Genomic DNA, 15,845 nt, shown 5'->3' on the forward strand with positions numbered 1-15,845 from the left:
CCTTTTCTGCTTGGGGATCCTGCAGCCTTCAGGACTCAATATTGCATTCAATAATCTGAGACACCTCCTTCCATGTTTTTTACCCAACCCCCAGGACCATGGATCCTGTCATGAAATAGCACAGCCAACCCAGTTTCACCTACTCATCGTCCCCATTAGCACCTTCTCTTCCCGAGCTTCCTATCAACAATCCCTTCGGCCCACCATGTCTATGCCATCCATGATGCCATTCTAAACTAATCCCATCTGCCTGCACGTGGTTCATATCCCTCTATTCCCGAGGCAGAAGTGGGTAATGCAGATGCTGGAGATTTGAGTCAAGATCAGTGCGGTGCTGGAAAAGCGCAGCAGGTCAGGCAGCATCCAAGGAGCAGAAAAATCGACACTTCGGGCACGAGCCCTTTGAAGGGCTTTTGCCCAAAACGTCGATTCTCCTGCTCCTCGGGTGTTGCCTGACCTGCTGTGCCTTTCCAGCACCACTGTAATCTTGACTCCCTCTATTCCCTGCCTGTTCATGTATCTGTCTAACCAGTTCATAAACGTTGCTATCACACATGCTTCTTCCACCTCCCCTGACAATGCATACCAGGCACCCACCACCCCCTGCATAAAAGACTTGGCTCTCACATCTCTTTTAAATGTTCACCTCTCATCTTAAACCTGCACCCCCTCATATTTGACATTTCCCACCTGGGAAAAAGTCTCTGTCTATCCACCCTATCAATGCCTTTCACTTCATACTTCTGTCCTGTTACCTCTCAGCCTCCGATACACTAGAGAGAACAATCTGATTTGTCCCATCTCTCCAACCCAGGCAACAAGCTGACAAACCATTTTTGCACCCTCTCCACATCCTTCTTGTAGTGCGGCAACCAGAACTGCATACAGTATTCCAAATGTAGCCTAACTGAATACAACTGCAACTTGATTTGCCAACTTTTATACTCAATGCCCTGACCTATGAAGGCAAGCACGCCGTACACCTTCTTTACTGCCTTACCCACTTTGCTGTCCCTATCAGGAAGCTATAGACTTACACCCAAAGATCCCTCTGTATATCAATGCTCCTAAGGGTCCTGTCATTTACTATATACACTCCTCTTGCGTTTAACCTCCCAAACTGCATCACCTCATACTTGTTTGGATTGTACAGCAGTTGCTGTTTCTCTGCCAAACGTTCCAGCTGATCTAATTCCCATTGTATTCTTTGATAATCTTCCCCACTATCCACAACTTCACTGACTATCCTGTCATCTGCAGATTTACTAATCAGTCCAATTACATTATCATCCACGTCATTTGTATTACAAACAACAGATATCTAAGCACTGATCCATACGGAGCCCCAGTGGTCATTTACCTCCAGTCAGAAAAACACTCCAACACAACAATGATCAAGCCAACTTTGCATCAAATCTACCAACTCACTGTGGATCCCACGTGACGTAATCTTCTGGACCAGCCTACCATGAGGGACTTTGTCGAATGATAGCTATTCAAAGAGCCAGTACAGGCATAATGGGCTGAGTGGCCACCTCTGTGATGTTTGAGTCTGTGAATCTTGATGTTGGCTGCAAGAAGCGAGGGGTGGCAGGAACAGTGTAGGTAAATCCTGAAGCACTGAGGGGCAGGGACAGCCAGGGGTCCATTGGTTGGTACGAGCGTGAAAATTTGCAGCATCCTACCTGACCAGCAGGGGGAGTGAGACTCTCCCGGCAGGAGGCTGCTGCAGGGGAGACTCTGTCAGGGGATGATGAGGCCAGAAACGATCAGGTACCAAGGTCATGATGGATCAGAGTTGTTTCAAATTTATTTCTCAAACTTATCATAGCCTTTTCTGGCCAGTCAGCAGGTATCCACTCTGATATGTTTCAGCTCTGATATAGAGTCATAGAGTCATAGAGCTGTACAACACAGAAACAGATATTTCAGCCCAACTCATCCATGCCAACCAGATATCTTAAATTAATTTAATCCCAGTTGCCAGCGCTTGGCCTATATTCCTCTAAACCCTCCCTATTCATATACCCATCCAGATGTCTTTTAAATGTTGTAATTGTACTAGCCTCCACCATGTCCTCTGGCAGCTCATTCCATACATGCAATCTCTCTGAGTGAAGAAGTTGCCCCTTAAGTCCCTTTTAAATCTTTCCCCTCTCACCCTAAACCTATGCCCTCTAATTCTGGACTCCACCACCCCAGGGAAAAGACCTTGTCTATTTACCCTGTCCATGCCCCTCATGATTTTATATACACCCGCTCTGATTGGTATCTATTCTGATTATGTACCCAGTTTGAGATGTATCCAGTCTGATATGTATGCTCATGGACTGTAATCGGGGTGAGACTCCCCCTGATATTTAGCCTTGATCTTGTCGCGGTGTCCATGGACATCAGATCACCACTTCAATTGTTACATAAACCTTCCATCTGCCTAGAGTGAGACCCTCAGCTAGCGTGATAATCAACAAAGGTAAGGTTGTAGACTGTGATGTAGTGATAACTTCACCAGAATGGTAATCCAGAGGCCCAGTTTAATGCTGTGAGGATGTAAGTTCAAATCCTACCGGGGCAGCAGGTGGGAATTTCGAAATTCCTGAAACATGGAATCTACTCTCAGTGATAATGAGTGTGAAACTTTCAGCGATTCACTAATGTCGTGGAGTGAAGGAAATCTGCCTTCCTTACCCAGTCTGGCCTACATGTGATTCCAGACCCACAGCAATGACCCACTGCCATCTGAAACTGAAAGGTGACTCTGGATGGGCAATAAATGCTGGCTTAACCATAGATGTCCACATCACATGTGTCATAGAGTCATAGAGATGTACAGCATGGAAACTGACCCTTCAGTCCAACCCGTCCATGCCAACCAGATATCCCAACCCAATCTAGTCCCACCTGCCAGCACCCGGCCCATATCCCTCCAAACCCTTCGTATTCATATACCCATCCAAATGCCTCTTAAATGTTGCAATTGTACCAGCTTCCACCATTTTCCCTGGCAGCTCATTCCATACCACCCTCTGTGTGAAAAAGTTGCCCCATAGGTCTCTTTTATATCGTCCCTTTCTCACCCTAAACATATGCCCTCTAGTTCTGGACTCCCCAACCCCAGGGAAAAGACTTTGCCTATTTACCCTATCCATGCCCCTCATAATTTTGTAAACCTCTATAAGGTCACCCCTCAGCCTCCGACGCTCCAGGGAAAACAGCCCCAGCCTGTTCGGCCTCTCCCTACAGCTCAAATCCTCCAACCCTGGCAACATCCTTGTAAATCTTTTCTGAACCTTTTCAAGTTTCACAACATTTTTCCGATAGGAAGGAGACCAGAACTGCACGCAATATTCCAACAGTGGCCTAACCAATGTCATAGAACATAGAACATAGAAGAATACAGCGCAGTACAGGCCCTTCGGCCCTCGATGTTGCGCCGATCAAAGCCCACCTAACCTACACTAACCCACTATCCTCCATATGCCTATCCAATGCCCGCTTAAATACCCATAAAGAGGGAGAGTCCACTACTGCTACTGGCAGGGCATTCCATGAACTTACGACTCGCTGAGTGAAGAACCTACCCCTAACATCAGTCCTATATCTACCCCCCCCTTAATTTAAAGCTATGCCCCCTTGTAATAGCTGACTCCATACGTGGAAAAAGGTTCTCACTGTCAACCCTATCTAACCCCCTAATCATCTTGTACACCTCTATCAAGTCACCCCTAAACCTTCTTTTCTCCAATGAAAACAACCCCAAGTGCCTCAGCCTTTCCTCATAGGATCTTCCTACCATACCAGGCAACATCCTGGTAAACTTCCTCTGCACCCGTTCCAGTGCCTCCACATCCTTCCTATAGTATGGCGACCAAAACTGCACACAATATTCCAGATGCGGCCGCACCAGAGTCTTATACAACTGCAGCATGACCTCAGGACTCCGGAACTCAATTCCTCTACCAATAAAAGCCAGTACGCCATATGCCTTCTTCACTGCACTATTTACCTGGGTGGCAACTTTCAGAGATCTGTGTACATGGACACCAAGATCCCTCTGCTCTTCCACACTACCAAGTATCCGACCATTAGCCCAGTAATCCATCTTTTTATTACTCTTACCAAAGTGAATCACTTCACACTTAGCTACATTGAACTCCATTTGCCACCTTTCTGCCCAGCTCTGCAGCTTCTCTATATCCCGCTGTAACCTGCCATATCCTTCCTCACTGTCTACAACTCCTCCGACTTTCGTATCATCCGCAAACTTGCTCACCCAACCTTCTAACCCTTCCTCCAGGTCATTTATAAAAATGACAAACAGCAATGGTCCCAAAACAGATCCTTGCGGAACACCGCTAGTGACGGCACTCCAAGATGAACCTTTGCCATCAACTACTACCCTCTGTCTTCTTCCAGAGAGCCAATTCCTAATCCAAACCTCCAACTCACCCTCAATGCCATATCTCTGTATTTTCTGCAGTAGCCTACCATGGGGGACCTTATCAAACGCCTTACTAAAATCCATATATACCACATCTACCGCTTTCCCCTCATCTACCTCCTTAGTCACCTTCTCAAAGAATTCAATAAGGTTTGTGAGGCACGACCTGCCCTTCACAAAACCATGCTGACTATCCTTGATCACATCATTCTTATCCAGATGTTCATAAATCCTATCCCTTACAATTCTCTCTAAGACTTTGCCCACAACAGAAGTGAGACTCACTGGCCTATAGTTACTAGGATTATCCCTACTCCCCTTCTTGAACAAGGGAACCACGTTTGCTAGCCTCCAGTCCTCTGGCACTACTCCTGTCGACAAAGAGAACACAAAAATCAAGGCCAATGGCTCTGCAATCTCCTCCCTTGCTTCCCAGAGAATCCTAGGATAAATGCCATCAGGCCCAGGGGACTTATCTATTTTCACCCTTGCCAGAATTTCCAACACCTCTTCTCTACATATCTCAAAGCCATCCATTCTACTTATTCGTGCCTCAGTATTCATATCGACAACAATGTCCTGTTCCTGAGTGAATACTGACGAAAAGTATTCATTCAGCGCCTCCCCAATCTCTTCAGCCTCCACACGCAACTTCTCATTACTATCCTTGATTGGACCTATTCCTTCCCTAGTCATTCTTTTATTCCTAACATACCTATAGAAAGCCTTAGGGTTTTCCCTAATCCTACCAACTAAGGACCTCTCATGTCCCCTCCTTGCTGCTCTTAGCTCTCTCTTCAGGTCCTTCCGGGCTACCTTATAACTCTCAATCGCCCCTATTGAACCTTCACGCCTCATCTTTACAAAGGCCGCCCTCTTCCCTTTAACAAGAGATTCCAACTCCTTATTAAACCACGGCTCCCTCACACGACCCCTTCCTCCCTGCCTGATAGGTACGTACTTATCAAGGACAATCAATAGTTGCTCCTTGAACAAGTTCCACATATCAATTACGCTCTTGCCTTGGAATCTACTTTTCCAATCCACACATCCTAAGTCATGCCTCAACGCATCATAATTTCCCTGCCCCCAGCTATAACTCTTGCCCTGTAGTACACACTTATCCCTCTCCATCACTAGAGTAAAAATCACCGAATTGTGGTCACTGTCCCCAAAGTGCTCACCTACCTCTAGTTCTAATACCTGGCCTGGTTCGTTACCCAGAACCAAATCCAGTATGGCCTCACCTCTTGTTGGCTTATCTACATATTGTGTCAGGAAACTCTCCTGCACACATTGCACAAACACTGACCCATCTAACGAACTTGAGCTATAGCTTTCCCAATCAATATCAGGAAAGATAAAGTCTCCCATAACAATCACCCTATTACTGTCACTCTTCTCCTGAATCATCTTCGCAATCCTTTCTTCAACGATTCTAGGACTATTAGGAGGCCTGTAAAAGACTCCTAACAGGGTGACCTCACCTCTCCTATTCCTAACCTCAACCCAAACTACCTCAGATGGCAAATCTTCGTCCATCTTCCTTTCCACCGCTGTAATACTATCTTTGTCCTGTATAGTCGCAACATGACTTCCCAACTCCTGTACTCAATACTCTGACCAATAAAGGAAAGCATACCAAACGCCTTCTTCACTATCCTATCTACCTGCGACTCCACTTTCAAGGAGCTATGAACCTGCACTCCAAGGTCTCTTTGTTCAGCAACGCTCCCTAGGACCTTCCCATTAAGTGTAGAAGTCCTGCTAAGATTAAACAAAAAGGCCGAGCAAGTCACTTAATGCTGAGTGGCCGTACGACAATCTCCGTTGGGGAGTAAGTTCAGGAAGTGCTTCGTTTCACATTCAGTTTTGCTGGGATAGGCCAGATTGCTAAAAATGGGACAATCTCCCTTTCCCCAGATGATGATACCAGGGGGTTGAGGGAAACACATCGCAGGAATGCCATGGCTGAAAATTATATCTGGGGTTTCCTGAGAATCACGTCTTGTGGATTACAGCATCACCCAGTGAAGTGACAAATCAATGGATGACATCTGATATGATAGCCTTGCACTCTTAAAGCTAATGAAGTGGCAGATGGAGTTTAATTCAGATAAAGGAGAAGTGCTGCATTTTGGGAAAGCAAATCTTAGCAGGACTTATATACTTAATGGTAAGGTCCTAGGGAGTGTTGCTGAACAAAGAGACTTTGGAGTGCAGGTTCATAGCTCCTTGAAAGTGGAGTCGCAGATAGATAGGATAGTGATGAAGGCGTTTGATATGTTTTCCTTTATTTGTCAGTGTATTGAGTACTGAAGTTAGGAAGTTATGTTGCAGCCATACAGGACATTGGTTAGGCCACTTTTGGAATACTGAGTGCAAATCTGGTCTCCTTCCTATCGGAAGGATATTGTGAAACTTGAAAGGGTTCAGAAAAGATTTACAAGGATGTAGCCAGGGTTGGAGGATTTGAGCTACAGGGAGAGGCTGAACAGGCTGGGGCTGTTTTCCCTGGAGCTGAGGGGTGACCTTATAGAGGTTTATAAAATTATGAGGGGCATGGATAGAATAAATAGACAAAGTCTTTCCCCTGGGGTGGGGGAGTTCAGAACTAGAGGACATAGGTTTAGGGTGAGAGGGGAAAGGTATAAAAGAGACCTAAGGGGCAACCTTTTCATGTGTATGGAATAATATAGGTGTATGGAATGAGCTGCCAGAGGAAGTGGTGGAGGCTAGCACGATTGCAACAGTTAAAAGGCATCTAGGTGGGTATATGAATAAGAAGAGTTTGGAGGGATATGGGCTGGGTGCTGGGTGGGTCTAAATTGGCTTGGTATATCTGGTCGGCATGGATAAGTTGGACCGAAGGGTCTGTTTCTACGCTGTGCATGTCTATGACTCTATAATGTGCTCCACTTGTAACTTGTAGAAACAGCTGGTAGGTGTCAATGTTATCTTCATATTTCAAACTGCTGTTGTCTATTTTTGTTTTGCCAGTTGGGTGATTTTCATGGTTTTTAAGGTGAGGGATAAAACGCTGATGGACTGAATCAGGCCTGCCTATATCAGGAACTCCAACAATCAGCTATGGAGCTCCCTCCGTCCTGACTTAACATTATGCATCAACCTCAACCTTCAGCCAATCAGGAGAATCTCCCACAGCACAGCTCTAGACCGAGATAGCAGGAGGTCAAGTACCGATGACGTCTCAGCTTAAATATTCAAATTTTGTAGTGCATCCCTTTTTTTAAAAAAAATTGACCTCTTTAGACGTATCATGATGCTTTTCTGTAGCATTCACATCCTGAGATGAAACTGGAACCTTCTGACCCAAAGAAAGGGGTGTTATCACTGCACACGAATCCCCCTCCACTTTTGTGGTCAATGCTGACTCATGAAGATTGGCCAAATTATATGGGAAGTGTGAGAGGTGTCCAGTGAACAATGCGAACTGGAGAGTGTGGGTGAGAGGGAATGTCTAACACTGAAGAGGAAATATTATTATTGTCCAACTCCAGGTCAATGTTGAAAGGAAACACGCAGAGTAAATAACACCCAAATGTATCATATGTATTTTTTATTTAAATGTACTTGTTTTTCATTCAATACAACATTGTTCCTAAATTTGATACTGTATACTTAATACTGAGTGAAACAATTGCACCAATACAGAGATTTAAACATTCCAACCACATCAATGAGGGATCGCAGTACACAGTCACTGATCTCACATTCACAAGCAGCAGGTCAGATGCACCCTCAATGAACACAATGTCAGAGCACCACCCCCACCCCCAACCTTATAGCACACTCTAAAAGTATAGCACTGGAATTAGGATCCAACCCCCTCCCATGTTGTTTGCCAGTAAAGGTCGCTGGGCATTGAGTGTGCAGTACAATAGGTGCCAGGGTAGGTGCTGCCACATTGACTTGGGCTGTAGAGCCTGTTCGGGGAGAGTGATGGGACATGGATTCTATACGATTGTTTGGTCCCCTGACCAATGAAAGTGGAGGTAATAGTTTTCAGTTATGATGACAGGTTGCACACATTTGGCATTTTATAGTTTTGGGTACAGAAGGTTAAGGTGAGATCAAATTGAGGTGTTTGAATTATTTGGCCAGACATCACACAACACCAGATGAAGTCAGCACTTGATGACGGAGCAGCGCTCCAAACTTGTGATTTCAAATAAACCTATTGAACAATGACCTGGTGTCATGCGACTTCAGACATTGTCTATTCCAGTCCAACACCAACGTCTCCACACTTGGAATTTTCTGATAGAATAGATGAAGAGAAACAATTTTCTGCAGTTAGGGAGTCCCAATGTTTGAGTTAGACCATTTAAGGTTGAAGGCAGAAAGAAACCTTTGCATGATGGACGACGGCAATCTGGGCCTGTGTTTTTAAAGCCTATTGAGGCAGGGAGTCAACTGCACATTGCCAAACTAAGATTCATGCAGCTGTAGACCTGGTTTACATATCTAAGGTGGGTAAATTTGGATAAGAAACAGATCAGGCTTAAGGGGCTGAATGGTCTACTTCTGTTACCTTGGGTATAGGCCCGTCAATTTGGGGACAGTGGGGTATTGGCTTTCATCCCATCTTCCCTTGGCCCTCATAGATGCTTTTGTAGCAATGGGGTGTGAGATAGGTTGGGGGGTGGTGAGGAGGGAATGAGGTGGAATGGTTGCACTAAGGGAATGGGGTTGCAGTTACTGTGTAATGATAAGGAGCTGTCCCATTGGTTGCCTTCTTATTGCACTTGCCGTCACTTCCCCCTAAGCCAATTGGTCAATTGCAATGTTGGTGAGGCCTCTGCTGGAGAACTGTGTCCAGTTCTAGTCTTTCTGTTCTAGGAAAGATATTATCAAACTGGAGAGGGTTCAGAAGAGATTTACCAGGATGTTGCCGAGATTGAAGAGTTTGAGTAATAAGGAGAGGCTGGATAGGCAGGGACATTTTTCACTGGAGTGCAGGACATTGAGAGGTGACCTTATGGAGGTTTATAAAATCATGAGGGGTATGGATAAAGTGAATGGCGAGCTTATTTTTCCCTAAGGTGCGGGATTTCAAGACTAGGAGCAGACTTTTAAGGTGAGAGGAAAAACATTTAAAAAAGACATGAGGGACAATCCTTTTACACAGAGAGTGGTTTGTATGTGGAATGAACTTCCAGAGGAAGTGATGGATGTGGGGACATTTTGACATTTTGGATAAGTCCATGACTAAGAAATATTTGGAGGGATATGGGCCAAGCGCAGGCAGGTGGGACGAGATAGTTTGGGATTATGGTTGGCATGGACTGGTTGGACTGAAGGGTCTGTTTCTGTGCTGTATGAGTCTGTGTCTGAGACCAGCACACACTTCCTCTGGAGCCAACAGCGAAGGGACACTGACCCTTGATCTGTGCCAAGAGCTGGCAGGTAAGAATGTCATCAGCCAGATACTTGGTCCAGCTCTCTGGAGTGAGCACCAATAATGTGTTTTGAGCTCGATACCTCAGACAAACCCATAATTACACTTACATTCACCAGTTCTTGTCATCTCTCTCATGATCCTGTGAGACATGATCTGCATTGAACTTGTCATCAAGTGAGCCCAGGTAAAATCTCTTTAACAAGTTCTCCCACTGCAGACTTTTACACTGGAGTTCTTGGAGGGGGGGGGTTCTCATATAAAGGTCAGTGAGCCCTCACGCCATATAGGAACTGGCGGTCCAGTCAGTATGCCTGCAGAGTAACACTCTACACTAGATCTTACTTCAAATCAGAAAATATTACCAGCACCAACATGTAAATTTACATTTTAACAAATATCCTTCAAGAAAAAGTTGTCAAAAAATACAAATTCAAGTTTGAAACACTGTCTTAGAGTGATTCATGCAGTCAATTCTGTAAAATATGACATATAGACTTCAGGCGAGACTTTAAATATTGTGAATGCTGATTATATATTAATACTTTGATAGAATGATGATTTGATATGCTAATCTGATATTGTACTACAGTTGGAATAGTATAGGGAGAAAGATTACATTGCTATCTTCTCACACCTCTCATCCCAAGGTATCAGCCTCCTCTGCATCGCCCACACCACACAAATAGAAACATCCATCCCCATCCCACTACATTCTCTCTCTTTGCCTCTTGCAAGTGCTACTTCATATTGGGGTTTGATTCCTTGTTGGGTGGTAACATCCGGCAGTTTACACACACACGCACAGTGCTTCAGCTTTCATTATGATAGGAGGCAGTTCATTTGCTTTGATGTGGTCAGGTGGGAGATCGGATGTAAGCCTGACCCAGATCTTTCTCAGCAGCCACCCAATGTGCTGCTTTTCACTCCAGATCACTGGGCAGTACCAAGACTGGTAAAACCAGTCGAATTACTCGGTAATAAGTATTAAATGTTACCTACACAATTAGTTGTTGAATTTGCATCTAGTTCTGAAAAGTGGAAAGGATTCACTAGAAGCATCTCCGTCCAAATAATTCATTGATCATTTCAAATACTCATCAAAACACTGCCTACATTCTAATATGTGCTGGCTAACCTGACAAGAATTGGGTTCTTGTGAAAGTCATAAGAATATTCCAGAACATTTGGTGCATTTTAACTATCCAGGCTTTTCGCAGTCCATCAAATATTAAAGCTGATCTCTCTCTGCACCTCTTTGTAGCTGTAACACTATATTCTGCATTCTGTTCTATGGCCCAGACATGTTTATGATCTGCATGCAAAACAATACTTTTCACTGTATCTCAGTGCATGCGATAATAATAAATCAATAATCTCGTTTTCCTCTGAAAGGGCATATCCGTTTCCCCTTTTGTAAATTACTGCTCAATCTGTGTCAATCTTTCAAATTAGAACAACGCACTGCATAAATTAATCTAGCTTGCCCCCAGTTCTTTGGTCAATTATTCTAAGTCTGTAGCCCTTGGTTGCTGAAAACTGAGATATTTCTCTTGATCTACTCATCAAAAACTGCATGTAATTTTGAGCACTGCCTTTGAATCTCCCATGACCTTGCTCTGCTGTAAGGATTATTGTAAATCCTCCACTCACTGATGTCCCTCAAACCTCCTTGCTCCCCAGCACCCTCTCCAAATGAACAATTTAGCAATTGAAGACAATGATCTAAAACATCAAAAGAGGAACATTTAAAAATAGCAGCAATAATTCTTTAACCCACTGATTTAAAGAAATAGCGGTCGCTCTATGAGGTAGATTGAAAAGAAGTCTATCACTGGTGAAACCAATCATGTAAATTATGATATACTTTTGACGGAGGAAGGCTATAAAAGTTAGTGCAAATGGAACAGAATCTCTCTGTCCAGTTTGTGTTCAGCTTGACCACAAACTTTTTCCTCCAGTTAAAATACTGCTCATATCGAGTGCTGTTCTCCCTCAGATCCATTAGGAACCTGGCCAATTCTTTCTTGGATGCAAAGTCATTCACGTGAATGAAGGAATCCGGTGGGACAAACCTTTCATAGTTTGCACGTGGAGGCCCCAACACCACAGGAATGGACCCTGCCATGAAAGCGTTTCTCCACAGCTTCTCCGTGATGTAGTCCGTGTGGATGGAATTTTCAAAGGCCATGTAGAAGGCGTAGCGAGAGATCGTTGGCAAAAGCATTTCGCTGGGGAGGAATTTTCCAGCTGCTCTCCCAAAGACATCGATTGGCATGTGCCTGGACAGATTGGCATGCACCTTTGCCCTCAGACTATTCTTGTGGTAATTGCTAACAACCCATGTTGAAAGGTGAGACTTCCTTGGCATTAAGAAGTTGGTCACTTGGTCACTTTGTTTCCTTGGTAGGAGGGTTCCATAAGGGATGAAGATGTCTGAATCTGTCCTGTAGGTCATAGTCCAGTTAAAATGACCATTGAACGGATGGATCCTCTTTGTGTTGGTTGGTGATTCCAAAGAAACCCAGAGCCACTTCTGGTTGGGAGGTCTGGCCAGCTGTGGTAGGCTGGAGCTTTTGACTTGGAGCTCCCTGTGGTGAAACACAACAACATCTGCACGATCAAACATGGACCTGTTGTGTGTGAGAATGCAGTTGGCAACATCATATAAATCTGGGCAAGCATCTTCCCTCAGAGTGGAGTTTCCATGAAAAGGCCAATGCCAAACCAAGATGATGAGAGGCTCTGGAATCTTCTTGTAGTTTTTCCCAGACCAGATCACTTGGCTGATGTAACAGTTAATCAGAAGCTGCAGCAAGTACAAAACCACCACTAGCGGAGCCAGGATTTTGCCAGTCTTCAATGTGCATAAGTGCAAGACTGCCATGTGTCGATTTGCCAATGAGGGAAAAGCAACAGCAGGCTAAATCTTGTCGAAATCTTCGAACCGACATCTGCTGAGTATGAACTGCTTGTGAGCTGTGTCTGTAAGAACACATCAGGGAGACAGTGGTTAATTTGCTGTGCCTTTGAAAGTGCCAGTTTCTCAACTCAGCGAGTACGCAAAGGAAGTGCAGTTACTATACATAGTTCACCCAGAGTTCAGATTGGCATTAAGACTAATTGATCACTTCACACAACACATATTTAGCTCAGTTTATCTGTTTATAACCACAACCTTCACAATGTCCATTACAAACATTTGTGAAGCTTAGAGGGAACAAATAATTGACTTATAAAAGCAAATATCTAGTTTGTAAATTAATCACGAATGAACGTGGAAGTGACCCTGAAAGTCAAAGAGTGAAAGCAGAATGGAGCAGATTTTTCTGTCGGCTCCCCACCTCACAGTCCAATTAATTCTCTTTTCTAAACCCATACTCCTACCTCATTTCGGTTGGGAATCAGCTCCAAGCACCTCAAGTGTCCTCACACAAGAGGGCAATCATCATAACTGAACTCAAGCAATTTCATCACAGAGGCATCACTGCTGAGTCCCATCCTGTCCTGATGCTGGGAGCAGATTCAACCAAACATTTTGGTCCCTGGCTCATTTTATTTCTCCTCTCCCAATTCACTTCCTCAATTGGCCAAAGTACGGGGCTGTGCTGAGTACAGCATTATGACTACTGCGCTGGCTGAAATCCGTTTACACATGATGTACTGGAACAACCTTCCTTCTTGAGCGGGTCTGACAGCGACAGAGCCATCAAGATAGTCTTGCTTTCACCCAACATTCAAATCGAATCATCTCAAGATTGCAATCAGCAATGACGATTACATTCTTGACTGAAAAGGAAACATCTCATTCTAAGTTTTGCCAACATTTTGTATCTCAGCCTGATTTTATTGGCACATCCTGACTCCACCCGCACAGGACTTGGTCTCGGCTGATGGAAAGGTGGCCTGTTCAATTGCTCTGAACCTGTTGGCTAACTCAAATCAAGTTCACGCGTTGAGCGGCTATTTTGTCCTTAAGACCTCAATTCCATTTCTGCAACCTGTGCCTTGCAGATCTTCTGCGGCAATCTCATTTCATTTGCTTGCAACTGCAATTATCTTGGGGTGCTAAGTCAAATTCGCAGCTATGCTGGGAGTCCTGGTACCTTGGAGGCAAAAGGATGTGAGTTCACAGTCCACTCTAGTGACTTGAGAACACAGTCCAGGCTGATGCTCTAGTGCGGCGCTGAAACGTTGCTACACTGATAGAGCTGCTGCCAATCAGATGAGACATTAAACTGTCAGGACATGAAAGATACCATGGTACTCTTTTGAACTACAACAGCAGAGTTCTTCATGGGTTCTTGTCAATATTTATGACTAAACAGATTATCTGGTTGCTATCACATTGCTGTTTTTGTGGGATTTTCCTATGCACAAAATGGCTGCCATATTTCCCACATTATAACAACGATATGCTTCAAAAGGTATCTCATTTGTTGCAAAGTGCCTCTGGGTAGAGTTCATGAAAGCTGCTACATCAAATGCTTTTTTCCAGCATTTAACAATTGCAGAACACAGTAGACCTTGTTGTAAGCTTAAACTATTAAACAATATATTGAAATACTTATCCACTTCCTAATGGAAAACAAACAAAAAGGTTAAATTTAACTCAGAGCTAATCTGTTGGGACACCTTTTATATTCATATACACGTAGCATTTTTGTTTCTTACACTGAATGTCTATCACTTTATGTCACCTGACTGTGTTCAGGAAAACGATCATTTCTTGTTCTTCCTGTAAAGATTGAAATCAGTTTGTCTCATCCCTCTCACCCATCCCTCCCAGCATGCATTGTGACCTGAGTTAAAGGGGCAGTCACCAAGTCAATACTAGACAGGACAAGAATATTTTTTGAACTGGGCAAAATCTCTGGACTGGGCCATTGATTAGAAACTGCCTCAAACTGAGGCCTATAACAACAAAAAGAAAATGTACCAAAGCACGTTATTATTATGTTTTAAATTGCGTCAGTGCAATGCCAAGGGAAGCATTTCCCTTTTTGCATTTAACTATTGAACATTACCAGTTATGAGTGTGACAGGTTAGTGCCTAACAACATAACTTGCCTTTCTACACTATCTCATTGACTCACACTCCGGACTGTTTATACCTTGCCTTATAAAGCAGGAAAGGGACAGTCCAGACAAGTTGGTTAATGCTCTTATGGAGGTTAGGATGGAGCTGCCTTTGCTTCCTCTGTAGCAATGACTCTGCTCACTCCATTTCTACTGGCCTTGCATGGTTGGCAGTTGGCTCAGTTGGCTGAATAGCTAGTTTGTGATAGAGTGAGGCTAACAGCTAACACCATCTGAGGCTATCCTGAAAGTCTCTCCTTCTCAACCTTCCTCTTTGTCTGAGGTGCAGTGACCCTCTGATTAAACCACTGCGGGTTGATCCTCTCAAATGGGACCACAGCAACTTCATATTCAGAAATAATGGCTCACTGGGTGTAGACTGAATGTCTATCACTTTACGTCACCTGACTGTGTTCAGGAAAAATTCCTTAGGAAACATATGTCCAGTCCAATGAGAAAGGATGCACTTTTGGAATTGATTCTAAGAAATGAGATGGGCCAAGTATGTTTGGAATGAACTGTCAGAGGAAGTGATGGATGCAGGTACAGTTTACAAGACATTTGGATCAATATCTGAATAGGAAACGTTTGGAGGGATATGGGTCAAATGCAGGCAAATGAGACTAGATTAGTTGGGGAATATGGTCAGCATGGACTAGTTGGACCGAAGGGTCTGTTTCCATGCTGGTTAGGGTGGCACAGTTGTTAGCACTGCTGCCTCACAGTGCCAGGGACCTGGCTTTGATTCCAGCCTCTGTGTGGAGTTTGCATGTTCTCCCCGTGTCTGTGTGGGTTTCTTCTGGGTGCTCCGGTTTCCTCCCACAGTTCAAAGCTGTGTAGGTCAGGTGATTTGGCCATGCTAAGTTGCCCATAGTGTTCAGGGATACATAAGTTAGGTGCTTT

At 44.2% G+C, this 15,845-nt stretch overlaps 1 protein-coding gene across 3 annotated transcripts in view; it reads right to left on the reverse strand.

The window, feature by feature from the left end:
- Window positions 1-8,051: 8,051 nt before the first annotated feature.
- LOC140469679 (alpha-(1,3)-fucosyltransferase 7) overlaps window positions 8,052-15,845 on the reverse strand; it is a 66,343-nt gene continuing 58,549 nt past the window's right edge. For 2 of the 3 annotated variants that reach the window (XM_072566420.1, XM_072566421.1), the window contains one exon: window positions 8,052-12,848. In XM_072566420.1, coding sequence (XP_072422521.1) covers window positions 11,695-12,750 — 1,056 coding nt within the window. In that variant the 5' untranslated portion in view covers window positions 12,751-12,848 and the 3' untranslated portion in view covers window positions 8,052-11,694. Of the gene's footprint in view, window positions 12,849-13,250; window positions 13,338-15,845 lie in introns of those variants that run through there. The other variant, XM_072566422.1, reaches the window with a different exon arrangement.

Source organism: Chiloscyllium punctatum, chromosome 49 (assembly GCF_047496795.1).
Source record: "Chiloscyllium punctatum isolate Juve2018m chromosome 49, sChiPun1.3, whole genome shotgun sequence".
Lineage (NCBI taxonomy): Eukaryota > Metazoa > Chordata > Chondrichthyes > Orectolobiformes > Hemiscylliidae > Chiloscyllium > Chiloscyllium punctatum.